The sequence below is a fragment of the Ambystoma mexicanum genome, chromosome 10 (genome assembly GCF_040938575.1).
Source record: "Ambystoma mexicanum isolate Mex_15411 chromosome 10, UKY_AmexF1_1, whole genome shotgun sequence".
Taxonomy (NCBI): domain Eukaryota; kingdom Metazoa; phylum Chordata; class Amphibia; order Caudata; family Ambystomatidae; genus Ambystoma; species Ambystoma mexicanum.
The window spans coordinates 1,642,169,306-1,642,196,759 of NC_090932.1; the positions used below are offsets into that span (position 1 = coordinate 1,642,169,306).

General features: G+C 46.6%; 1 protein-coding gene across 1 annotated transcript in view; it reads right to left on the bottom strand.

The window, feature by feature from the left end:
- The window catches only part of CDC45 (cell division cycle 45), a 753,019-nt gene that overhangs the window by 454,335 nt on the left and 271,230 nt on the right, over positions 1 to 27,454 (bottom strand). Inside the window, exon 7 of the mRNA XM_069620055.1 lies at positions 489 to 537. Within this exon, the coding sequence (XP_069476156.1) occupies positions 489 to 537 (49 nt within the window). The remainder of the gene's footprint in view (positions 1 to 488; positions 538 to 27,454) is intronic.

The window sequence follows — 27,454 nt, forward strand, 5'->3', positions numbered from 1 at the left end:
ACCTAAAATCCTCATTTGCCCTGACCCTACAAACCCCCAGAAAACAGGCTGGTGGCACCAATTTTGTGGTCACCGCTGTCACCCTGGGGAACTCGCTCCCTGCAACTATCAGAAATGAACCCTCTGTTCCAACTTTCAAAAAGCTGCTAAAGTCCTGGCTCTTCAACAAATATGACTAGTTTGCTACCGACTCCTAACCAGCTGCCAAAGCTTGTACCATTTGATATTTTCACTCTCGTATGCTGCTTTTCTTCTGCAGCTATACTAGCACTGTGAAACCATCGGATCTTGGGTGCTGTAATCAAATGTATAAAGACTATAAAAATAAACCCTCCATATATCCAGTACCTAGGACATAGTGATCCAATATCCTGAAGGATGGGCAGAATTGACAATGGTGATTTTTTAACCACCCTCGGCTTTGACACTGGTAAGAATAAAACATCAATTTCCTACAGAAATGGACATTAAACAGTGGATGTACTCACTGAGGTGCCATGGTATTCATACTGCTCATAATCAAAGAGAATTTCTTGCCTGTGGAACAAACAAGAAACATTTTAATATAGTGCCACCCACTGACTTGCATCTGTAAAGCTGGAAACAAAAAAAAGTGCAATTTAGATGGAAATCCAAGTTTCACTGACCTCCATCTAAAAACCGAACCAGGACACCCGAGTAACACTTAAGAAACAGCATTTGTAAGACATCTAACAGGACCATCAAATAAAATGTCACACATATTCAATCCTTTACCCGGGCAGAAAAACTCCAAAGAGCCCTATATGCCCCAATCAAAAGCCCGCCACACTGACCTATTTAAAGTGGACTCTGACCCATGGAGGCATAAGTCGGGGAAGGGGTGTAGCTTGCGTTGCTTTCCTGCATGTCTACCCTGGAGATTTGGCAGTGCAGAATGGAGGCTTAGCGAAGTTGCACAGGCTTGCAAATAGTGCTGTACTGGGATGGATGCCTTAGCAGGAGACTATAGGTCTGTGTCTGATCTGGCGGCCCTATGCAGGAGTAGGAGCCATAAATGCTACATGTCGTCAGCAGGTGGCCAGTAAAAGACAGACCATTCCTCCTTTTGGGAAGAAAATAGCTGGTGGTTACATGGCTTACCAGGAAGGCTGCACAGTATGAGGAAATCAGTGGTAGTATCGGGGATTATGGTCGGGAACAGAGTTTGAGTGGAGTAGGTGCTGGATGTTTGGGGCTAAATTCACCATTCCAATGACCCACACACAGCCCTCTGCTGTGATAGCCCCTTACCATGCCACAAGACCATGAACACCGACTCACGCTACACCAGACATTAAGTACAATCTCAGACAACCAAACGAGCTTGATGGACCTGTAATGTTTAGCAAATGTTTGACAAGTCAGAGCCACCTGCTAACAGACACTAATGTACTTCCCAGTGACTTTCCAGGCCCAAGAATCGCCTCAAAAGATACTTCTCCAAATTGCTAGCCATTCGGTCAGAAATCCATTTGTGTCTCCATGTGCTAACCTTCGTAGTTCACTAGACTTCCTGCTGACTTCTTACAGGCTACTTTTTCCAACAAGCAGGTCTTTTCAAAAGATCCCCATAAAGTTGCCAATGCGTTTTGAATGTGTTGCCCTTAGTAGCCAATGTGGCCACCGGGGAAGGGGTCCTGCAAAGGGCCCCATTTTGTCCCTCTGCAAGTTGCCTCACCCAGAAAGTGGATTTTGATCATAGGCTGGTGGCAGCTGTGCACTTATTTTTGTTGCACTACTGTCTAGTCTTGTCACATTGTAGGAGTGAAATGACTACCAATACTTTTAAGTTCAATTACTTGGTCATTATTATTAAACCTTTCGGTATGCATCTACCTGGTGTATGGGCCTATAAACAAGACCACTGGTGATCAGACACTCACATCTCATTGGTTACCAACCAATGGATTTCAACCAAGAAATGTGGTAAAAGTCTTGGTACCTGTGAAGGTACTTTTGCTTTTCTGCCGACACTGGATCCTCATGGACCAGTTTGCATTGGACCTTACTGGTCCCAACTCTCCACAGAACCAGACATCGTTGATCCTATCTTGAAAAATCTTTGGTGGCCCCCACCGCTCCCCCAGTTTCCTGCAGCAGTAGAACCTGGTCCTCAACAGCACCATCAGATCACAGAAACACAAAGCAACAGCCTGCAAAAACCCATAGAACTACTTGTGGCCAATGTTGGGGCATATTCTTTTTTTGGGGAGGTGCAGATTTCCTATCATTCTATAATTGGTAAGAATTATTTTCATACAATGATTTTGCCGATATTTTTAATTTTACTTCAAAGCAGATAACCTGACGCTGCACGTTTCATCTTTAGTATACACTCGAATTTTTCTGTAGTCCATTTAGAGGACCTAAACGTGCCTACGCGAGGAGAAACAACGTTCTCCGCACTGTGGTGTCGTAAGGAACCTCAGGGTGTCGGATAGAGGCTCTTGACTATTTACGTAAGCCTCATCGGAATCGGGGACCCAATCCGCTGAAATCTTTTCCGCAGCTTGGCCCATAACCTTAGGCGTAACCGGAGTAAAGCCCACCGCCGCTGCGATTCTTCCGATGCTACTTTGGATAGTCGCCGAATCGTCGTGAGACAAAGGCTCAGATGATTTGTCGGCAGTAGAAATACCGTCCGCGCCACTAGGAGGCCTAGAGGTTGGTTTTCCGGGTAGAGGCCTAGCCCTAGTTTTCGGTCCTACTGAGGCCTTGGAAATTGTCGAAGCGTCGGGCTCCCGACTTTCGACGCGTGTAGGTTTTGGAGTAGCGGCCTTGGTTTGTTTCAATTGCCCAGTCGTAATACGCTGCTGCGGATGCGGGGAAAGCTTTGGATCTGAATGATCCGAGGGAACCAGTGAAGTTTTCGGTGGCCCCGTTGGCGCATTCGCCTTTTTCGACGAAGGCGTCAAAATTGGCGTAGGGGTGGTCTGCTTAGTGGGATGCGCTTGTATGCCCCTGTCGCCGGGTGTAGTCCCTGTAGCAAGACCAGAGTCGAGCCTGGAAGGGTCGGGGATGGGCGTGGCAGACCTAGAAGTGTCCGCCTCAAGGTCTATAACATCCACATTGGACGTATGGTCAGCCGAAGTAACCCTGTCTCTTTCAGCTGCCGGGGCGGGGGGCTACACATGTGACATACCCTACGCGGCCTGCCGCTTTACACGGCGCTCCTTAAGGGTCTTGGGCCTAAGGAGTTTGCACGCCGCACACCGCTTCTCGTCGTGCTCTAGGGGGAGACAGGCGTTACACGTCCTGTGTTCGTCCTTCCAAGGGTATCTGACCCTTCACTTAGAGCAGAATCTGAAAGGAGTCCTTTTCATAGCAAAAGGGAAAGATGACCAGACCGACAGTGAAAAGAGGGGAAAGTAGGAAAGACCTACTAAACAATATGGCCACCCCGACCCCACTCTCCCTACTGTATAGGTCAGCCAGAGGGCCCCGACCACGTGGAAAATCCGGCCACCGGATTTTAGGCGCCGAAATCCACAGCTGTAGACGATTCCCCCGTAGTCTTCGTCGAAGATGTTCTTATTGGTGAAGTGACTTAACCGGGAATAAACCAACAATTTGGTAAAGATAAACAATGTCTCGTAAGAGCTCTGCTATAGGGCGACCAGTTATCTGGGTGGAAAAAAACAATCTGAGGGACCTCGGTGTGTGAGGGATTTTGGGTACTACTCACGTCATGATAGGGAAAGTGTTACAGACACCCCTATGCAAACGTCCCCTTTCTGTCCCCGAAAGACAAGATGCAATACTCTGCGGTTACCACTGGATGTCTGACCATATGCACAGCATGTGATTCTAAGCAGATTAACAAGCATCAGAAATTACAATTAGCACACTTTCGGAAACCTGGATGATGTTCTGCCACAAGAAAATTCTGTGCTACAGCAGTTTTAGTTATTACCATACTGGGAGACAGTAATGTTTTCAAAGTAGGGGCTTTCCGATAGGTTACATTAGGTGTTTCATCAAGTACTTTATAAAGATCCGGATTAGTGAGCAACACTTTCCAAAGGCTCTTCATTATTGTCTTAATCTTGGTTGCCTGATGAATAAAGCCCGTTATGAATCTAATGGTATTCTTCCCTTTAACATCTCTGGCTTTAAACAAACCCCGTCTATAAACTTTCTCAGCTTTCCCATAACATTCTGCTACAGTCTTCCTAGTGAAGCCTCTCGTTATAAATCTGACCAATAAGTTTTGCTTCCTTTTAATAATCTGAGTTGGAGCTACAGGCTCGTTTAGCCATTAGAAATTCTCCATATGGAAGAGGGTTAATGAGGGCTTTGGGGTGGTGGCTCTTTGCGTGGAGGGTCGAGTTGGAGCTTGTGGCTTGTGGCTATTCTATATAATTTAGAAATCCGCATATTGCTAAACACTGTAAATCTGACATCCAGAAAGACCAATACTGACTTACTATAGATGGATGTAAGCTCAAGATTCAAATTGACAAGGGGGGCCCTGGGAGTCTCTCTGCCAGCCATTAGCCCTCACTATTCTTAGAGAGGCACAGATCCACCCTACTGATGAGGTCCAACCAGACCGGAACACGTGTCTGGGGTTTATGTTGGTACTCTTGTTCAGAGGAGAATTGCCTAGCATTTCGGAGCTGGACTGCCCCAGGGCAGGACAAAGACTGATATGTTAGGGATATTTCTTCTCTGTGAAAGATAGTGAGCTAAAGACTCTGGGTAAGTCTCTCGTAACCAGGACTAATGTCTGGCAGAGGGACTCCCAGGACTCCCCCTTGTTAATTAGCTCAAGATTCAAGCCATTGTTCAAAATTCTGACATACTCATTCAATTCTACTACAGTACCATCCCATATGAATAGGTAGTCTATGAAACAATACCATACAACTATATGTTACGTAACGGGTTCCACCTCTTCTGTCCATGCTTTTTGAGTCTCCTACCACCTCATATACAAGTCAGCGTATGTAGGGGCCATCCAAAACCCCATCGCTGTTCCCTGGGTTTGCTTATAAAAATCTGATTGTCAGAGAAAATGATTATGTTCAAGACAAAAGTGTAACATTTCCAGAAACATTGCATTATGTTCAAGGTAACTGAAAGATCTACTTTCTAGAAAAAACCTACACGCTGTAATACCTGCAGTGTGCCTAATGGAAGTATAAAGTGATACTACATCAAGTGACACCAAGATGTAATTAGGTTCCCAATTGATGTTCAACTTCATAAGTAGGTCGGACGAATCTCAAATACGAGCACAGACTGGAAACAAAAGGTTGAAGAAAGAAGTCTAGATACTTCGATGTATTCTCTAGGAGACTGCCAATGGAGGACACAATGGGGCGTTGGAGGGTCTAAGGCTTTTGTGGATTTTTGGATTGAAGTAAATTAGGGGTGTGACTGGATGGATGCTTGTTGAGGAAAAAATATTCATCATTATAAGTTCTAAGTCACACCACTTGTGAAGCATTGTATAATAGAGTACATTTGTATCTTGTAGTATGGTGTTCTCTGCTAGATTGTAGTTCACTGGATTATTAAATTGTCTTATTGCTTTTTTTTTTTTATTTCACACTATCCATCAGCACTATCCCCCACACCCTTGTCCGAAGGTCGAATGGTGTGATCATTCCTCAAATCTTCCAATGCCTTTAATTGATTAAAGCTAAGATTTCTAGACAAGGATTGAATTTTGGCAGGTATTCTCTTTAGATCTTTAATAACCAATTCTTCAGAAGTATCTCTAGGGCCACACATTGTGTTGGGGCAGAAGATTGATTTGTGTTTGAAATGACTCGGGCAATCCATATCTGTTTGAATGCCAAATTCTTCAATGTCCTGTTGTCCAATGCTACAAAGTCATCCCGACCAGAGGATATGTCATCCATGTTGACACGGCAAGTTAAACTTGCAAGATCTTTCAGTGAGGGGGGATATCTCCCGATTACTCATACTTTTCTTATTCATTCTATCTTTGACTTGCATAGAATTTAGTCAAATTAAATTTTCTGCTAAATTTGAATAAGTCCACTCTTGTGGATGTGTAGCCATAATTGTATGTGGAACTAAAGGACAGACCTAATTCGAGAACTGATCTTTCACCCCGTTAACCTTCTGTTAGAGATATTAAAGATATTCAATTGTAGGTCTTCCTTCCTTGTGGTCTTTCCCCCTCATCCCCCTCTGGTTGCTGCCAGATCGTGTGGTCATGTTCGACTGGCCGCTTGTGCTGGCGTCCCCACCTTTTTTTGACTTGACTGCCTTTCCTGCTGTTCCTCTTCCTTGTCCGGCATACCGCCCTCTTCCCTTCTTGTCCATCCTGCTGTCTAAGTGAAGCGGTTTCAATTAGTCTAAAAAGTAGAGCTTTTTTGAAACTGGTGCCTTCCCTTCAGATGTGTCAATTTATGAGCTGCTGGCTTCTTTCGTTGTAGCTGCTGCTTTCTTCTGACTACGGACCATCTGTTCCATCCTGTTCTTGATGGGGCATCAAATCTGGCAAAAGTATATATTCGCCCTTGCTCATAGTCCAAACGATCCCGTCTGAATTTGCGTTTGCCGATTCTGATTTCCCCTTCATATCTTTCCAGATTTTCTCTCAACATCGACTCAGATGTATGCGTTCCAAATGATGCTGCATGGGAACCATGGGCACTCAGCCATTCCACTTCTGTAACTTTTTATGGATTATGAGTCAGACATTTTTTCTAAAAAAATATATAGGTAATGGCATCATCTGCAGCATTAACATGTTGCTTTTTTGATATATATGCACTCGCATTTTATTAATGTGTGTATTCTGGTCTACTCAGAATTTTGCGAATGGGTTTAATGATTTGTGTTTTATATTTTTTGACAATGTGGAGAATTTGGGTACTGCACCACACAATGGAGTGTTCTGAATTGCACGATTTGCAATGGGACATCATGCTGCCGCCTCGAGGCTTTTTGAAGCACTCCTCTCCCTCCTATTGGGCCGTATGAATGTGTGCGACTATTAATAGCTGCACACATTCTACTTTAATTGTAGCGCATGTGCGTATTTACAAACATGATTTTTCGTATAATCATAAAGAAGTTGAAACAGGTTCTCCAAAATTGGTGAGCCTGACACAAGTCAGCTATAATTATGTTACGCACAGAGATAGTTGTGCCAATAAGGTATAGGGACATTTAACCACAGTTCTGTATTACCATATAGTCATCGTAACATGGTGGCATTTTTTACATAGGAAACAGCCCAGATTGGTGTGATCGTGTGATCGTAAGGCATATGACTTGTGGGAGAAGCTTGCCGCGATTGGGAGCAGTTTTTCACTTTAATTTGGGAATGTGTGTGGCAAATTCGTATTACAACAGCCTGAGGAAGCTCGGTACACGAGCGGAACGCGTGGCGCAAAGTCCACCCTGGAGGGTGAGTGGCTTTTGAACTTGTCTGTCATACGGGTTGGTGCACTATTTGTGCGTGCATGCAATGTTGTGTGTTGCACTATAATGTTATGTGGGATGTATTTACCCATGCATCCGAGCCCTACCTCGAAACTGTGCAGTACTGACATGAAAACATCATGATGGCCAGAGCTTCCCAGAAAATGCACAGGGAAATGCATGAAGAATAGGCTGCCACTCATTTTTGCCGATGTTATGGGCACAGAAGGACACTGCCTAAAACCACCATTGGACTACCCACACAGTAGTCTGAAACCATTGGGAATGGCAATGCTGATTGCCAAAAGCAAACCCATAACTGTTGGGAATTCATTTTCTTAAATCCCAAAAAGGGGTGCAGTACCCGTACTCACCACTATCCAAAAGCCGGCGTTTTAAAACAACACCAGATTTTACTTTTTGTGTAAACTGAATAAGTGAACCCAAGGCAAGCCAAAGAAAGACTTACTGAGAGGTGGATACAATGTAAAGTTATATTCTGAAGTGACTTGAAGGTTTATAACAAGACTGGTTGAGCTGTGGATTTCAGCAATTTAAGTAAATTTGCACTGAAAGACACTACAAATCTAAAGGTTTAAAAGAAATGAGTGACCTACTTTGAGTGTCACATAGGTTGCAATTGTTTAAATGTCATAGTTTTAAACTTAGAATCAGCATCCTAGCTGCATATAAAAAAAAATGTCTCGACTTAAACTGGGGAACAAAAAGTGACATTTTAAGTGACATTTTATCTGAAACTTGGCTTAAGGAACTGGATTCTGCCCACCAGCCACCCCCATCAGGATTGAAACTTGAGTCACAGCTGTGTTCCCAGGCCTAGCTGCCCTTTTGCTGCTCACACCAAAAAGGGACATGACACTTCCCTGATTGTTCAATTTCCTGCAGAGCCCAGGTAATTCAAAGCCCTGTCCTGACTCAGGCAAATGTTTTATTGGCGGGAGTCGTAAATGGAGCTTCCTCTTGGCAGAAGCTGGGAGGGGCAGGGTCTCCGAGCTTGGCAGAAACTGGAAAGACTGGTTTCTGTACCATGTGACCTGAAAAGACACCTCTATAACCAGAATATGGTTTTAGAAAAAGATGAATAACTAATAGTACGGACTTGTGAAAATTGTATAAATGACACCATAATTCTTGTGATTTTTCTGCCCACATTTTAAGAGGTTTTTAGAACCGGTGGCATGTTCAGGGGGGTTTTAGCGGCAAAGAGGATATTACTCAAAATGTGTGCATGTGAAAAATCTGACACTTCATCAATTAATGTCCATACTCCTTGCGCACATGTGTGTAAATTTGGGGTAATGTCCGGAATTGCAAACCAGTTAAAAAGTGCAAATTATTGCCATTTCTGAATGCAAGCTCCCAGGAAGAGCAGAGTTTGAACAGGAGATACCTCCTGTGATATGTGAGGGGTGCATATGATTTTAAAACAATATGTACCTCTGCAAATATGTATTTGTTTCAAATCTAGATTTGTGTGTAAGTTGACAGGAGGAGTGGACTTTCTGCAGGCTGTAAAATGACATCACTCTTCCACAACTTAGCTCCCCCAATCAGGGGAGAAATGAAAGCTGGACCAATGGCAAGTGGAGAGGGGTAGAGTCTAGTGATGCTGCATACACACCCACTCTCAAAACCCATAAAAGCAGACAGTCAGGACAGATAGGGACCTTCAAATCCATTTGCAGCTGGAAGCTCTGCCGGGAAAATCCATACTTTACCTCCCTCAACCTTCAGAGAGCAGACATAGAGACTTCAAATCTATCAAATTTCCAGAACCAGAGAGAGAGCAGAGCTGACCCAGGCCAATGTTAGCAGAACCAGAGAGAGCTGACCCAGATCACTGAAGTGCAGAGACCAGAGTCCCGTCTAAAACCTGACCAGATCCATGGCGAGGCCCATTTCACTCAAGAATATAGTGTGAGTACCTAGAAAACTGTGCAGAACCAATCTCTTAGTTAAAATAATATAATTCAATCCTATTTTAATCTAAGTAGAACTGCCTCCTAACTGTCACCTGTCATTTGTAAAGCTGTCACTTGTCATTTTCTAGTCGCAAGCTGCACTTATCTTTTTGAACTTTAAAATTTCAAATCTGAAAAACGACCTTTATTTAATCGCTCATATCTCCGCGACCGCTAGAGACTTGCAGTAACTTTCATCTGAAAGCTGAGAATCTTAGCTTTTAATCGCACCAAGAACCACATTCCTACCCCTTATAGTTTTACCGCAATCGCGGAACACGCATTCGCGAATTTTGCCGCGATTTGCAAATTTCTCCACATGTGAAAACAGAAGCTGCTGCTTGCCTTCCATTTGCCAGAAATTCGTTTAACCTGCTAATCATCCCCGAATCATTGCTAGTGTGAGCCTGGACTAATATTAACTAGATACCACTCACCCTGAACCTCTACAGGGAATTAAAAGCATTTTAGTATATTTTTCACTCCATTGCCAGCACATATAGAAGCATTTTGGGTTGTGTTTTAAACTTCTGTTGTCTAAGCTTGCTGGGGTGAACTGAATCACATTTGATTGCATTTCTGAGAACTGTGTGCTTTTCCTTCCATTTCCTTGCATTGCATAAAAGGGGGGGGTGAATTGCCAGAGAAAAGTGATTACATTGTTTTGTTGAAATCATATTGAGTATTTTCTGTACTGCATTTCATTCAACATTGCATCCATCTGAAATCTATAAAGCATTCTCTACCACATTATTCTTCTGTCCCTATTTACCAGTGTGCTACCTTATCCATTTCATGTCAACTCCTTAGTGATTATAAAGAAGTGTGCTAGTGCCAGATTCTCCGTTAATCTTTATCATATCAGATTAAGTGTGATATTCAATTATTAATTTATTATAAAGCGTGATATCTATATGGGATACATTACTCACCGTAATCGTATTTCTGATGCTTGTATCTGCTTAGATTCACATGCTGTGCATAGGCCGACATCTAGTGGAAGCTGCGGAGTATTACAGTTTGTTTTTCGAAGTCGAAAAATGGGCGTCGACACAGGGCGTGCCAGTAATACTATCCCTAGTGTGACGTCCCCTGTACCCATGATCCCTCACGCGTCTAGGATCCCCAGATTGTGTTTTTCCTGACATGAGGTAGCATGAGGAGTAGCGTGAGTACAGATAGTCCAAGCAGATAGACAGAAAGGTAAGACTACAAGCAACCATGCGCCTTCTCTCGGAGGGGAGGAAGGGTGGGTCGCATGTGAATCTAAGCAGATACAAGCATCAGAAATACGATTACGGTGAGTAATGTATCCCTTCTGAGGCTTGTGGAATCTGCTTAGATCACATGCTGTGCATAGATTAGCGAGCAGTACCAGAAGAAGGAGGTGGGATGTGAGAAGGGTCATGAGCAAACAGGTGTCTTAGAACCGCTTGTCCCACTTGTGTATCTGCCTTGGAATGAGTGTCAATGCAGTAATGCTGAGTAAAAGTGTGAATAGAGCTCCAAGTAGCTGCTTTGCAAATGGTGTCAAGGGGAACATTTGCAATGAAAGCCAGAGTGGCCCCAATGCCTCTGGTAGAGTGGGCCCTTGGCGTAAAAGGCAGAGTTTTTTCAGAAAGAGAGTAACACAGCTGTATACAGTTGATAATCCACTTTGAGATAGCGCCCTTAGAGACGCGATCCCCCTCTCTGCCTGTAGCTACGGAGACAAACAGTTGATCTGTTTTCCTTAGCGGTCTGGTTTTATTTACATAGTATAAGACCGCCCTACGCACATCTAGGGTGTGTAGTTTCACCTCAGCTGAGCTCTGTGGGTTTTGGAAGAAAGCCGGAAGCTCGATGGACTGGTTTACATGGAACTTGGATATGAATTTTGGTGAGAATCTAGGGTGTGTGCGTAAAACCAGTTTGTCCTTGTGGATAGTAAAGAAAGGATCTTGCACTGACAGAGCCTGAATTTCACTGACCCTTCTTATGGAGGTAATGGCTACTAAGAAGGCCGTTTTATAAGTCAGGTGTTTGAGACTACTTTTATGCATGGGTTCGAAGGGGGGCCCCATGAGCTTAGATAGCACCACATTGAGATCCCATCCTGGCGGTGGGTTCGAGATAGGAGGGTGAAGTCTCTTTACTCCTTCCATGAAGGCTTTAACCACTGGTACTTTCCACCACGAAACCTTGTTATGGGATGTGGTGTAGGCTGAGAGGGCTGCCAGGTGTACTTTCAGAGAGTTAAAAACCAACCCTGCATCCAGCAGGTGGAGCATGTATGTTACAACGTTGGAAGGAGTGCAATCAACCGGGTTGATTTGTTTACTCTGGCACCAGATAACGAATCTTTTCCACTTGTCAAAGTAACAGTGCCTTGTATTTGGTTTCCTAGACTCTTTTAGAATGTCCATACACCTCTGTGGTAATTTGAGATGTCCAAACTCTATGACTTCAGGAGCCATGCTGCTAGGTTCATAGAGTTGGGTTCCTGATGCACTGTTTGACCTTGTTGCTGGGACAGAAGGTTGTACCAGGCTGGGAGTCTGATGGGCTCGCATACCGCCATCCTGCGTAGGTGTGGAAACCATGGTTGTCTCGCCCACATGGGAGCAACTAGGATGAGCGTCATCGATTCCTTGTTCATCTTGTACACCACCTTCCTGATGAGGGGAGTTGGTGGGAAAGCGTACGCAAACATCCCTGACCAGTTTATCCACAGGGCATTCCCCTGGGAGTCCGGTTGTGGGAACCTGGATGCAAATCCTGGGCATTGTTTGTTTTCGCTTGTGGCGAATAGGTCTATAGTGGGGAAACCCCACTGAGAGAAGAGATCTTCTACTACGTCTTTGTGAAGGACCCACTCGTGTTCTTCTGGGAGGGAGTCTCTGCTTAGAGCATCCGCTAGGGAATTGAGCTCCCCTGGAACATGTTGCGATGACAGGAAGATGTTCCGTCTGAGTGCCCATATCCATATTTTCTGGGCAAGCTTGGACAGATTTGGCGAACGAGTCCCTCCTTGCTTGTTCAGATAGAACATGGCTGTCGTGCTGTCCGTCCTGATCTGCACCGACAAGTTTAGTAGATGGGGCTCGAACGCCTGCAGCGCTCGGAATACTGCCAGAAGCTCTAGCAGATTGATGTGGTTCTTGGCTACTGAGTGAGACCAGAGACCCTGAGCTGTGTGGTGGAGATGGTGAGCTCCCCACCCCGTCAGGCATGCATCTGTAGTCACCACTGCCTGTACTTCGGGATCGTAAAAGGGTTTCCCCTTTGCGAGATTCTCTCTTGTCCACCAGTGTAGGTTCTGTACGAGTGTTGGCGAAACGACCACTAGATCGTCCCACTGACCACTTGCCTGAGACCACTGTTTCGCCAACTATTCCTGCATGGGACGCATGCGCAGACGCGCGTGGGGGACCAGGTAAATGCATGACGCCATCATGCCGAGTAACCGCATAGCTTTGCGTACTGTTATCTGTTGACCTGACTGATAATGCGGAATTTGCAGAAGTATGTTCCGAATTCTTTCTTCCGAAGGGAAGGTCAATCCTTTCTGAGTATCTAGGATAGCTCCTAGAAACTGTTTTGAGGTGCTTGGCACCAGACTTGACTTTTTCTCGTTGATGGAGAAGCCTAATTCGTGGAGGAGGTCGATGGTCCTCTGAATGTTTGACCTGCAGATTCCTGGGGTTTCCCCCGTTATGAGCCAGTCGTCCAGATAAGGGTACACTGGGATTGCCTCCCTGCGTAGGTGTGCAGCTGCCACCGCCAGTACCTTGGTGAATACCCTTGGTGCAGAAGCTATCCCGAAGGGCAGTACCTTGAATTGGTAGTGGCGACTGTCCACCTTGAAGCGCAAGTATTTTCTGTGCGCCGGGAGCATGGAAATATGAAAATAGGCATCTTTCATATCCAAGGTTGCCATGTAATCCCCCTTTTTTAGGAGTGGGATTACCTCTTGTAGTGTGGTCATACGGAATTTTTGGGGCTTGACATACTTGTTGGCAGGCCGTAAGTCTAAAACTGGGCGCATTGTTAAATCTTTCTTTGGCACAAGGAAGTAAGTTGAATAGATACCCTTGTTTACCTGGTGTCCCGGGACGAGTTCTATCGCGTCCTTTTCTAGCAGAATGGCGATCTCCTCGAGGAGGATCTTCTGATGTTGTAAAGAGTGGACTTTTTGTCTTGGAGGATGGTTTAGGGGACGTTGCAGTAGTTCTATGCAGTACCCATTGGATACTGTTGACAGCACCCATCTGTCGGATGTTATCCCTTCCCATGCCTGGGTGAAACTTGATATTCGTCCCCCTACTGGGGTTGCATGGGAAGGGACCCTGAACTGAGCGTCACTGCTTTGGTGGAGGCGTGCCTCCTCCTTTACTGGGGCTGCCTCTGCCTCTACCCCGTCCTCTTTTACTACCCCTACCATACGCCTGGGTAGACTGTTGTGAGCTGGTGTTCCACTGTGTACCCTGGGTGTGGGAGTAGCTATTTCCTCTATTGGAATTTTGGCCGCGGGGGCGACGAAAATTGGCATTCCCTCTTTGGTTAGGTGGTTTGGTAGTTAACTGGCCAAGGGATTTGAGGGTGTCGAATTCTTCCTTAGCGTTTTTTAGAGCGTCCTCGACTGCCTTCCCAAACAGGAGATCACTTTCCACTGGTTTGTCTAAGAGCGCAGCTTGTGTTTCTGCTTTGAATCCCGACTGCCTCAACCAAGCATGCCTTTTGATGACAGTCCCCTCTGCTATAAGTCTACCCGCATTGTCAGCGGCGTCCAGAGTTGCTTTAACAGTGCAGCCTGACACGTTCCTTCCTTCCGCACAAATGCGAGCTAGCTGGCTTTTAAGGGGTTCGGGAGCAGAGTCTATTAGTGCTGCCACTTCTTCCCACTGGTGACAGTTGTAGCTAGCCAACAGTGTGGTGGAATTCGCGATTCTGGCTTGGTAGGCTGCCGTGGAAGCTACTTTCCTGCCAAAACCATAAAGTTTTTTACTTTCTTTGTCGGGGGGAGCCTCAGAGGAAGATAATGGTGTACCAGCTCTTTTGCGGGTGTTGGTTACTACTAGAGAGTCTGGCTTAAGTTGACCTCTAATATATAGGGGGTCCGACTGGGCTGCTTTAAACAGCTTCTCCACTCTCGGATTTACAGGTCTTGTCAGGTTTGGGTTGACAAGGGATGGTGCTATTCTGCGTTGAACAGATTTTAGGATGGGAATGGTCTGGGCTACTGGCTTCCTTTCCCCTATTAGTTCTTCCGCAAAGTCCCTTTCTTCCTGGACACCTTGTGTGTCTATGTGGAAGTGGTTAGCTGCCCGAAAGAGCAGTTCATTCAGGAGGGGCTGATTATCTATTGGGGAGTCAGACACTGGGGCTTCCCTTTCGACTGGTGAGTCCATTCTGAAAATATCTGGGCTATTTTCTGGCTCATCCTCGTCTTCGTCTTCGCCGTAATAATCTGATCCTGCAGGATCTTCTGGCGTGTCAATTTCCTGACCTTCTATAAGGGAAGAGTTTCCTTGGTCTGTAGGGAAGAGGTAAGAATAGGGTTGGACCTCGATGGGGTCTAAAGGCCTAAATGGTGTCTCGACCCGGGGTCTTTTATTTGAGGGGATAGGGTCCCTAGACCCTGAGGGAGAATCTTCCTGAGGGTTTAAAGCTAGGAGTTGTTCAGGGTGTCTTTCGAAAAAATTCGCCAAGGAAGACATCCTTGACATTACTCTGTCAATGTCCTCGCATGACCAGAGTTTTGAGCTTGGGGTGACCTTGCTGGGACTTTCTATGGATTGGCCCTGAGAAGACTTGGTCAGTTCTTTTGTAGTGGAGGACTGCAAGGGTTGTTTCCTTTGCTGTTTACCCCCTTCCCCGTGGGTGGAAGTGTGTTTCCCCTTTCCCTTATCTTTCGACGCCTGGCGTCGAGGATCGGAGGTGGAATCCCTGTCTTTCGAACTAGCCTTCGAAACTGGCCCCTCTTTACTCCCAAGTGATGTACCCTTTTCCTGGGGTGCAGGCTGGGGGTGGAAGTCGTGTTCGTCTTCGGACGATTGATCTTCCGGGATATTAATGGTCGAGGCACTCTGTGCAAGTGTGGAGGCTTGCCTGACGTCGTGCGGCGACCTCGACCGGGACCGCCCAGAGGACGTCCTTTCGGACCGCTCCTTCTGTGCCTCTTTCCGAGGTTTCGACGACGTCGAATCTCGGGTGGATTTTTTGTGTTTAGCGTGTGTATGTGTAACGCTTTTGTCGCCGGGGGACTTCCCCATAGTCGCCGGGACGGACGACCTTCCGAGGCCGGGGACGTGCGTTCGGCTGTCCTTCGACGCCTTGGTGCCCTCGCCGTCCGAAAGTTCGGCGTCGCTGCCGTCGCTGAAGGTACCCTCCGCCTCCATAGCTGCTAGCTTGGCGTGGTGGGCCCAACGCTTGGTGGAGCGGTCCTTAAGAGTTTTTGCCTTAAACCTGCTACAGGCCCTGCAACCCGTCTCGGGGTGGTCTCTGGGTAGGCAAAGGTTGCACGTAGCGTGCTTATCTACCCAAGGGTATTTTTTATTACACTTGGGGCAAAACTGAAAGGGCGTACCCTCCATACGCGCCTGTGGGCAGCGGGCAAGTGTGTGTAGGTAATAAGGTGTCGAGTGTGGAAGTGTACCACCCCCACTCTCCCTACTTGTAGGGCCGAGGCCAGCGGCCCAGGCCCGAGCCGAGGCGGAAGCCTCAAGGCCCAATCCGTCGGGTATTCGACGTTGATCTCCTCCCCGGTTCGGCGTCGAGATGTTGATCGACGAAAGGTTGGTCAAACGGGGCAAATTAGAATTAGTTTAGAGTGAAACTATGGCAAAGCCAGGGAACTCCGATGAAGTGCTTCCGACCAGAATGGCGGAAAAAAACAATCTGGGGATCCTAGACGCGTGAGGGATCATGGGTACAGGGGACGTCACACTAGGGATAGTATTACTGGCACGCCCTGTGTCGACGCCCATTTTTCGACTTCGAAAAACAAACTGTAATACTCCGCAGCTTCCACTAGATGTCGGCCTATGCACAGCATGTGATCTAAGCAGATTCCACAAGCCTCAGAAATATATATATTGTTTAATTTATCAAATAAACCTTTTAACTTGCAAAACAGAACTACTTCTTGGCTCAGTGGGGTCAGGAGGGTTCCAAGAGAGGGGTGTTATATAGGGGTAGTCATCCAGAACGCATGAACTGGACATAAAGATATATCAATAAGGGTTTCCATTCAGTATCCCAGACTAGGCATTGACTTAGCTGTAGTGTTGAATTGAATCCTCTTACAGTTAAAATAAAGATGACTTGCAGCACGGTCTTGTGCGCTTGGGTAATTTTTGTACATACCTTCTGTTTTATTTTGTTGCAGTGTTACAACCTGATAAGTGTTTTGTGAACACATTTAGAAAAATATTTCTGATGCTTGTACCTGCGTAGATTGACATGCTTTGCATAGGCTGACATCTAGTGGAAGCTGCAGAGTATTACAGTTGTTTTCGAAACTCAAAAAGGGACATTGACAGAGCGTGCCAGTAATACTATCCCTAGTGTGGCGTCCACTGTACCCATGATCCGTCGAGGTCCCTCAGATTGTGTTTTTTCTGTCATGAGGTGTAGCGTGAATACAGTTGTATCCAAGCGGATATGTATCAGACAAGCTTAAGCATCCATGCGCCTTCTCTCCGAGGGGAGGAAGGGTGGGCCGCATGTGAATCTAAGCAGATGCAAGATTCAGAAATACAATTACAGTGAGTAATGTATCCCTTCTGAGGCTTGTGGAATCTGCTTAGATGACATGCTGTGCATAGATTAGCGAGCAGTACCTGAAGAAGGCGGTGGGATGTGAGAAGGGCCATGAGCAAATAAATGTCTTAGAACCGCTTGTCCCACTTGTGAGTGTCAATGCGGTAGTGCTGAGTGAAAGTATGTATTGAGCTCCATGTAGCTGCTTTGCAAATACTGTCTAAGGGGACATTTGCCTTGAAAGCCATAGTGGCTCCAGTACCTCTTGTGGAGTGGGCCCTGGGCATAAAAGGCAGTGTTTTACCTGATAGGGAATAGCACAGTTGGATACATCGGACTATCCACCTAGAGATGGCATTCTTAGAGATGTGGTCACCTTCTCTGCCTGGCGCTATGGAGACAAAAAGTTGATCTGTCTTTCGTAGCGGTCTGGTCTTGTCTACGTAGTAGAGGACCACTTTCCTCACATCTAGTGTGTGGAGTTTCACCTCAGCAGAGCTTTTGGGCTCCTGGAAGAAAGCCGGTAGCTCAATTGACTGGTTTACATGAAATTTGGAGATGAATTTAGGTGAGAACCTAGGGTGAGTATGTAAAACCATCTTGTCCATATGTATAGTAAAGAAAGGATCCTGTACTGACAATGCTTGGATTTCACTGACCCTTCTTATGGGAGGAATAGCTACTAAGAAGGCAGTTTTATAAGTCAGGTGTTTGAGACTAGACTTGTGCATAGGCTCAAATGGGGGTCCCATGAGCTTAGAGAGTACCAAATTGAGGTCCCAAACTGGTGGTGGGTTAAAAATTGGAGGGTGGAGTCTCTTTACCCCTTCCATAAATGCTTTGATGACCTTCCACCATGAGACATTATGGGAAGTGGTGTAGGCTGACAAGGCCGCCAGGTGGACTTTTAGGAGTTGAACACTAACCCTGCATCTAGCAAGTAGAGCATATAGGTTAGAACGTTAGATGGAGTACAATCTATGGGGTTGATCTGCTTAGTCTGGCACCAAATTACGAATCGTCTCCATTTGTCAAAATAACAGTGCCTAGTGTTTGGTTTTCTTGATTCTCTCAAGATATCCATGCATCTTAGCGGTAGATTGAAATATCCGCACTCTATGACTTCAGGAGCCATGCTGCCAAGTTCATTGAGTGTGGTTGTGGGTGCACTGTTAGTCCCTCGTGTTGGGTGAGTAGGTTGTACTGGCACTGGAGCTTGATGGGATCGCACATCGCCAGTTTGCGCAGATGTGGATACCACGGTTGTCTTGCCCACATAGAAGCAACTAGGAGCCTGGCTGGGGGAACCTGGACACGAAGTGTGGGCATTGAATGTTTCCGCTTGTGGCGAATAAGTCTATAGTTGGGAAACCCCATTCAGAGAAGGTGTTCTAAGATTTCTTCGTGTAGACGCCACTTGTGTTCCTCTGGCAGGGGATCTCTGCTCAATGTGTCTGCTAGAGCGTGGAGTTCCCCTGGAACATGTGACGATAGGCACATTTTCCATTCGAGTCCCCATTTCCAGATTTTCTGTGGAAGTCTGGATAGATTGGTAGAACGTGTACCGCCCCTCTTTGTTGCTATAAAACATTGCTGTAGTACTGTCTGTTAGGATCTTCACTCACAGGTTTGTTAAATGGAGTTCGAATGCCTGAAGGACTTTGAATACTGCCAGAAGTTCCAGCACATTGATGTGATTCTGAGCTGCAGTGTGAGACCACAGACCCTGAGCTGTGTGGTGAAGGTATTGAGCCCCCCACCCTGCCAGTGAGGCGTCCGTTGTGACCACTGCCTGTATCTGTGGGTCGTAGAAGGGATTCCCTCTGGTTAGGTTTTCTGGTTACCAGTCAAATGGTCGGAAACATTTGGTCGACAGACAATTTGGTCGACACCATTTGGTCGAATGCCAAATGGTCGAATTTTTTTTTTTTTTACCCATTTTTTGGTTGTTTTTGGGGGGGTCCCCCCCCCCCCCCCAACCCCTTTTTCTTTTTTATTTTTTTTCCCCCACACGAAAACCCACAAAACACATATATAAATAAAAAAAAAAAATTCGACCATTTGGCATTCGACCAAATGGTGTCGACCAAATTGCAGTCGACCAATTGACAGGACACCAGGTTTTCTCTCGTCCACCAACAAAGACTTTGTACAAGTGTTGGCGAAACAACCACTAGATAGTCCCACTGACCGCTTACCTGAGACCACTTTCGACAACCACTCCTGTATGGGACGCAGGCGCACCTGAGGAACCAGGTAAATGCAAGATGCCATCATGCCTATTAAATGCATTGCTTTGCGCACCATTATCTGGCGGCCGGCCTGATAATGTGGTATTTGCAGTAACACAATTTTTACTCTTTCCTCTGAAGGAAAGACCAATCTTTCCTCTGTGTTTAAGACAGCTCCTAGAAACTGTTTGGAAGTGCTTGGCACTAGGCTTGATTTTTTTCTCGTTGATGGACAAGCCCAATTGAAAGAGGAGGTTGATTGTTGTTTGGATGTGGTCTGCAAACCAAAGGCGATTCCCCTGTAATGAGCCAGTCGTCCAGGTAAGGGTACACTGGGATTGCTCCCCTGCGCAGATGCACTTCTACTACTGCCAGTACCTTTGTGAATACCCTGGGAGCCGAGGCTATTCCAAAGGGCAGCACTTTGAATTGGTAGTGCTTGTTCGCCATCTTGAAACGCAAGAATCTTCTTTGCGCTGGGAACATTGAAATATGAAAATAGGCATCTTTCATATTTAGTGTTGCCATGTAATCCCCTTTTTTATTAGAGGTATTACCTCTTGTAGTGTAGTTATGCATAACTTTTGTGGCTAGACATACTTGTTTTCAGGGCATAAATCTAATACAGGGCGCATTGTTAGATCTTTCTTTGGTACAAGGAAGTACGTTGAATAAATACCCTCGTTTACCTGGTTGGCTGGGTCCACTTCTATGAGTCCTTTAATAGGAGCGTAGTTATTTCATCTAGAAGGATCTGTTGATGTTCTTCTGAGTGGATTTTCTGTCGTGGGGTGTGGTCGTGAGGACTTTGAAGTAGTTCTATGCAGTAGCCCCCTGCTACCATGGACAGCACCATCTGTCCGAGATGATACCCTCCCATGAAGTTGGAAATGTGTCCTACTGGAGATGCATGGGAGGGTACCTGGAGCAGATTGTCATTTGCTCTGAGGTGGTGTGCCACCTCCAGCAGGGCCTCTGCCCGGACCACGACCTCTGGGATAGCTTTGTCCTTGATTATTACCATAGGAACCCTTGGACTTGATTGTAGCCATATCCGCTGAATTTTGGCCCCCAATACGGCGAAAATTACTGTTACTCCTCTGACCAGTAGGCTTGTTTGTGATTTTAGAGTGTCATACTCATCCTTTGCTGTTTTAAGTGCATCTTCCACGACCTTACCGAAGAGCACTTTAGGTTCCACTGGCATGTTTATTAGAGTGGCTTGTGTTTCTGGCCTAAAGCCTGACTGGCGAAGCCATGCATGCCTCTTTATAATAGTCCCCTCTGCAATGACTTTTCCGGCATTGTCCCCTGCATCGAAATTTGATTTCAGGAGACAGTTGTATACGGCCCTTCCGTCTGCTGCCACATGAGCTAGTTGTGATTTGAGTGGCTCTGGGGCGAACAAAAGTAACGCAGAAATTTGTCCCACTTATGGCAATTATAACTAGCCAAAAGGGTAGCGTTGTTGGCCATTCTAGTTTGATAGGCCGCAGAGGAAGAGACCTTTCTGCCCATGGCATATATCTTTTTGCTTTCCATCTCCGGTGGGTCCTCTAGTTGTGATAACCAATGAGTCTGGTCTCAATTGGCCTCATATATAAAGGGTCTGATGGTGCAGGCCTGACTAGTTTTTCCACACGCAGGTTAATGGCCCGTGTGAGATTGGGTGCTTCTAAGGAAGGATGTATCCTGCGTTGGACTGATTTTAGTAGCGGGATAAACTGACCTACTGTCTTTTTGTTCCCCAGTATTTGTTCTGCAAAATCTCGATCCTCCTGTACCTCCTTGTGTCAATTTGGAAGTGTTCCGCTGCTTTGGCTAAGACTTCAATGAGGAGGGGTTGATCATCAACAGGGGAATCTACCATTGAGTGCCCCGATTAAGAGGGGAATCTATGGAGTACATGTTAGCCTCCTGGTTTTCTTCTGAGTCCTCGTCATCCCCATAATAAAGTTCAGCTATATTCTCTTCATTAAGTTGAGGGTCAGATGTTTCCACAAAGGAGAGATCTTCCTGGTATTCTAGTTCTAATTCGGGGTCATATAGATCTATAACCGTACTTTGTAAGGGGACATTAGAGCAAGACCTCTTAGAAGGGAGTTGAGTGGGTAAGGCAGAGGCTTGAGAGCCGGAAGGGGCTGAGGTGGGAGGAGTGGAGTAGAAACTCTGAAAGTAATCCAGGTTTTTTTTCATTAAAACATTGGCCATGAAGGTCATTCTTTGCATTACCCAATCAATATCTTGGGAAGGCCATTCCTTTGAAATAGGGATCACAGTAGATTGAGGGAAAATATCAAGTCCTCATCAGTGGGAGGTATAATTTTAGGTCTAGAGTCCCTAGGTTTTTCTATGGCATTAGATAACATTCCTTTTTGTGGTGTCTTCTCCCTAGGAGTGCTCTTGTCCCTATGAGGGGTTTTGGAGGACTTCTTAGGTTTTACCCCAACCTGAGGCCCAGAGGAGTGTTTGACAGACTTCTTGGAGCCTGCCGCTTTATCAGACGTTCAGCATCGAATTGCGTATGTGGAGTCGAGGCTTCGTCCGCAGACCTTTCTCAGGGTGTCGAACGTTGTCAAGTATTCGACTCTTGTCGAATCTCGACTGGGGCTTATGTGCTTGGGGGTGTGCGCTTTTGTAGCGCTGCCGCCGCCGGGTGTAGTCCGCACAACATGGCCGCCGGCCTGTCCTATGGGGTTGGGGGTCTGCACCCGAGTAGCTGAAGCTACTCCGCTGCCCAAGCCGTCCAAAATTACGCCGTCACTGCCATCGCTAAAGGTTCACTACCTTCATGGCCTCCAGTTGCCTGGTGTAGTGGGCCCAGCGTTTTGTGGGGCGGTCCTTTAACGTCTTAGGCTTGAAGAGCCTGCACCCTCGACAAGATGTTTCGAACGTGGTCTCTTGGGAGACACAAATTACAAACGGTTTGTCCACCCAGGGGAATTTTCGGTTACACTTGGGGCAAAATTTAAATGGTGTATTTTCCATAATAATGGGTTATGGAAATGGCACCTGGGCGAACTAAGTGTCGGAAGGGGGAAATATGCACTCTGAAATGGCCTACCCCCTCTCTCCCTACTGTCTGGGCCGAGGCCCGGGGCGACCTTCCAAGGCCTAAAGTTCTGTCACAGTGGTCTCCGATGGGCAGTTTTCTTTCTTCACCGGCGTGGTGTTTCGGCGGTCGATGAACGGATAGAAAAAAAATACTATCGTAATTGTGAAAAGTTAATGGCTTATCCCCGAAAGGAACTCTGCTATACGTGTCAGTCTAGCATGGCATAAAAAAAGAATCTGAGGGAACTTGACGCTTGAATATATATATATATGATACATTACTCACCGTAATCGTATTTCTGATGCTTGTATCTGCTTAGATTCACATGCTGTGCATAGGCCGACATCTAGTGGAAGCTGCGGAGTATTACAGTTTGTTTTTCGAAAATCGAAAAAGGGCGTCGACACAGGGCGTGCCAGTAATACTATCCCTAGTGTGACGTCCACTGTACCCATGATCCCTCACGCGTCTAGGATCCCCAGATTGTGTTTTTCCTGACATGAGGTAGCATGAGGAGTAGCGTGAGTACAGATAGTCCAAGCAGATAGACAGAAAAGGTAAGACCACAAGCAACCATGCGCCTTCTCTCGGAGGGGAGGAAGGGCATGTGAATCTAAGCAGATACAAGCATCAGAAATACGATTACGGTGAGTAATGTATCCCTTCTGAGGCTTGTGGAATCTGCTTAGATCACATGCTGTGCATAGATTAGCGAGCAGTACCAGAAGAAGGAGGTGGGATGTGAGAAGGGCCATGAGCAAACAGGTGTCTTAGAACCGCTTGTCCCACTTGTGTATCTGTCTTGGAATGAGTGTCAATGCAGTAATGCTGAGTAAAAGTGTGAATAGAGCTCCAAGTAGCTGCTTTGCAAATGGTGTCGAGGGGAACATTTGCAATGAAAGCCAGAGTGGCCCCAATGCCTCTAGTAGAGTGGGCCCTTGGCGTAAACAGCAGAGTTTTTTCAGAAAGAGAGTAACACAGCTGTATACAGTTGATAATCGACTTAGAGATAGCGCCCTTAGAGACGCGATCCCCCTCTCTGCCTGTAGCTACGGAGACAAACAGTTGATCTGTTTTCCTTAGCGGTCTGGTTTTATTTACATAGTATAAGACCGCCCTACGCACATCTAGGGTGTGTAGTTTCACCTCAGCCGAGCTTTGTGGGTTTTGGAAGAAAGCCGGAAGCTCGATGGACTGGTTTACATGGAACTTGGATATGAATTTTGGTGAGAACCTAGGGTGTGTGCGTAAAACCAGTTTGTCCTTGTGGATAGTAAAGAAAGGATCTTGCACTGACAGAGCCTGAATTTCACTGACCCTTCTTATGGAGGTAATGGCTACTAAGAAGGCCGTTTTATAAGTCAGGTGTTTGAGACTACTTTTATGCATGGGTTCGAAGGGGGGGCCCATGAGTTTAGCTAGCACCACGTTGAGGTCCCATCCTGGCGGTGGGTTCGAAATAGGAGGGTGAAGTCTCTTTACTCCTTCCATGAAGGCTTTAAACACTGGTACTTTCCACCACGAGACCCTGTTATGGGATGTGGTGTAAGCCGAGAGGGCTGCCAGGTGTACTTTCAGAGAGTTAAAAACCAACCCTGCATCCAGCAGGTGGAGCATGTAAGTTACAACGTTGGAAGGAGTGCAATCAACCGGGTTGATTTGTTTATTCTGGCACCAGATAACAAATCATTTCCACTTGTCAAAGTAACAGTGTCTTGTATTTGGTTTCCTGGACTCCTTTAGAATGTCCATACACCTCTGTGGTAATTTGAGATGTCCAAACTCTGACTTCAGGAGCCATGCTGCTAGGTTCATAGAGTTGGGTTCCTGATGCACTGTTTGACCTTGTTGCTGGGACAGAAGGTTGTACCAGGCTGGGAGTCTGATGGGCTCGCACACCGCCATCTTGCGTAGGTGTGGAAACCATGGTTGTCTCGCCCACATGGGAGCAACTAGGATGAGCGTCATTGATTCCTTGTTCATCTTGTACACCACCTTCCTGATGAGAGGAGTTGGTGGAAAAGCGTACGCAAACATCCCTGACCAGTTCATCCACAGGGCATTCCCCTGGGAGTCCGTTTGGGGGAACCTGGATGCAAATCCTGGGCATTGTTTGTTTTCGCTTGTGGCGAATAGGTCTATAGTGGGGAAACCCCACTGAGAGAAGAGATCTTCTACTACGTCTCTGTGAAGGACCCATTGGTGTTCTTCTGGGAGGGAGTCTCTGCTTAGAGCATCCGCTAGGGAATTGAGCTCCCCTAGAACATGTTGCGATGACAGGAAGATGTTCCGTCTGAGTGCCCATATCCATATTTTCTGGGCAAGCTTGGACAGATTTGGCGAACGAGTCCCTCCTTGCTTGTTCAGATAGAACATGGCTGTCGTGCTGTCCGTCCTGATCTGCACCGACAAGTTCAGTAGATGGGGCTCGAACGCCTGCAGCGCTCGGAATACTGCCAGAAGCTCTAGCAGATTGATGTGGTTCTTGGCTACTGAGTGAGACCAGAGACCCTGAGCTGTGTGGTGGAGATAGTGAGCTCCCCACCCAGTCAGGCATGCATCTGTAGTCACCACTGCCTGTACTTCGGGATCGTAAAAGGGTTTCCCCTTCGCGAGATTCTCTCTTGTCCACCAGTGTAGGCTCTGTACGAGTGTTGGCGAAACGACCACTAGATCGTCCCACTGACCACTTGCCTGAGACCACTGTTTCGCCAACCATTCCTGCATGGGACGCATGCGCAGACGCGCGTGGGGGACCAGGTAAATGCATGACGCCATCATGCCCAGTAACCGCATAGCTTTGCATACTGTTATCTGTTGACCTGACTGATAATGCGGAATTTGCAGAAGTATATTCCGAATTCTTTCTTCCGAAGGGAAGGTCAATTCTCTCTGAGTATCTAGGATAGCTCCTAGAAACTGTTTTGAGGTGCTTGGCACCAGACTTGACTTTTTCTCGTTGATAGAGAAGCCTAATTCGTGGAGGAGGTCGATAGTCCTCTGAATGTTTGATCTGCAGATTCCTGGGGTTTCCCCCGTTATGAGCCAGTCGTCCAGATAAGGGTACACTGGGATTGCCTCCCTGCGTAGGTGTGCAGCTGCCACCGCCAGTACCTTGGTGAATACCCTTGGTGCTGAAGCTATCCCGAAGGGCAGTACCTTGAATTGGTAGTGGCGACTGTCCACCTTGAAGCGCAAGTATTTTCTGTGCGCCGGGAGCATGGAAATATGAAAATAGGCATCTTTCATATCCAAGGTTGCCATGTAATCCCCCTTTTTTAGGAGTGGGATTACCTCTTGTAGCGTGGTCATACGGAATTTTTGGGGCTTGACATACTTGTTGGCAGGCCGTAAGTCCAATACTGGGCGCATAGTTAAATCTTTCTTTGGCACAAGGAAGTAAGTTGAATAGATACCCTTGTTTACCTGGTGTCCTGGGACGAGTTCTATTGCGTCCTTTAGGAGCAGATTGTAGATTTCCTCGAGGAGGATCTTTTGATGTTCTATAGAGTGGACTTTTTGTCTTGGAGGGTGGTTTCGGGGACGTTGCAGTAGTTCTATACAGTACCCCTTGGATACCGTCGACAGCACCCATCTGTCGGATGTTATCCCTTCCCATGCCTGGGTGAAGCTGGATATTCGTCCCCCTACTGGGGTTGCATGGGAAGGGACCCTGAAATGAGCGTCACTGCTTTGGTGGAGGCGTGCCGCCTCCTTTACTGGGGCTGCCTCTGCCTCTACCACGTCCTCTTCTACTAGCCCTACCATACCCCTGGGTAGACTGTTGTGAGTTGGTGTTCCACGGTGTACCCTGGGTGTGGAAATAGCTATTTCCTCTTTCGGAATTTTGGCCGCGGGGGCGACGAAAATTGCCGTTCCCTCTTTGGTTAGGTGGTTTTGTAGTTAACTGGCCAAGGGATTTGAGGGTGTCGAATTCCTCCTTAGCGTTTTTTAGTGCGTCCTCGACTGCCTTTCCAAACAGGAGATCACTTTCCACTGGTTTGTCTAAGAGTGCAGCTTGTGTTTCTGCTCTGAATCCCGACTGCCTCAACCAAGCATGTCTTTTGATGACAGTCCCCTCTGCTATAATTCTACCCGCATTGTCTGCTGCGTCTAAAGTTGCTTTTAAAATGCAGCCTGAGACGTTTCTTCCCTCTGCACAAATGCGAGATAGCTGACTCTTAAGGGGTTCGGGAGCGGAATCTATTAGTGCTGCCACTTCTTCCCACTGATGGCAGTTGTAGCTGGCCAACAGTGTGGTGGAATTCGCGATTCTGGTTTGGTAGGCTGCAGTGGAAGCTACTTTTCTACCAAAACCATAGAGTTTCTTACTTTCCTTGTCGGGGGGAGCCTCCGAGGAAGATAATGGGGTTCCAGCTCTCTTGCGGGTGTTAGTTACGACTAGAGAGTCTGGCCTAAGTTGGCCTCTAATATATAGAGGGTCCGACTGGGCTGCTTTAAACAGCTTCTCTACTCTCGGGTTTACAGGTCTTGTCAGGTTTGGGTTGACAAGGGATGGTGCTATTCTGCGTTGAATAGATTTCAGGATGGGAATGGTCTGGGCTACTGTCTTCCTTTCCCCTATTAGTTCCTCCGCGAAGTCCCTCTCTTCTTGGGCACCTTGTGTGTCTATGTGGAAGTGGTTAGCCGCCCGAGAGAGCAGTTCATTCAGGAGGGGCTGATTATCTATTGGGGAATCAGACACTGGGGCTTCCCTTTCGACTGGTGAGTCCATTCTGAAAATATCTGGGCTATTTTCTGGCTCATCCTCGTCTTCGTCCTCCCCGTAATAATCTGACACTGCGAGATCTTCTGGTGTCTCAAAATCCTGGCCCTCTATAAGGGAAGAGTCTCCTTGGCCTGTAGGGAAAAGGCAAGAATAGGGTTGGACCTCGAAGGGGTCTGAAGCCTTTAATGGTGTCTCGACCCGGGGCCTTTTATTTGAAGGGATAGGGTCCCTTGAACCTGAGGGAGAAGATTCCTGAGGGTTTAAAGCTAGTAGTTGGTCAGGGTGT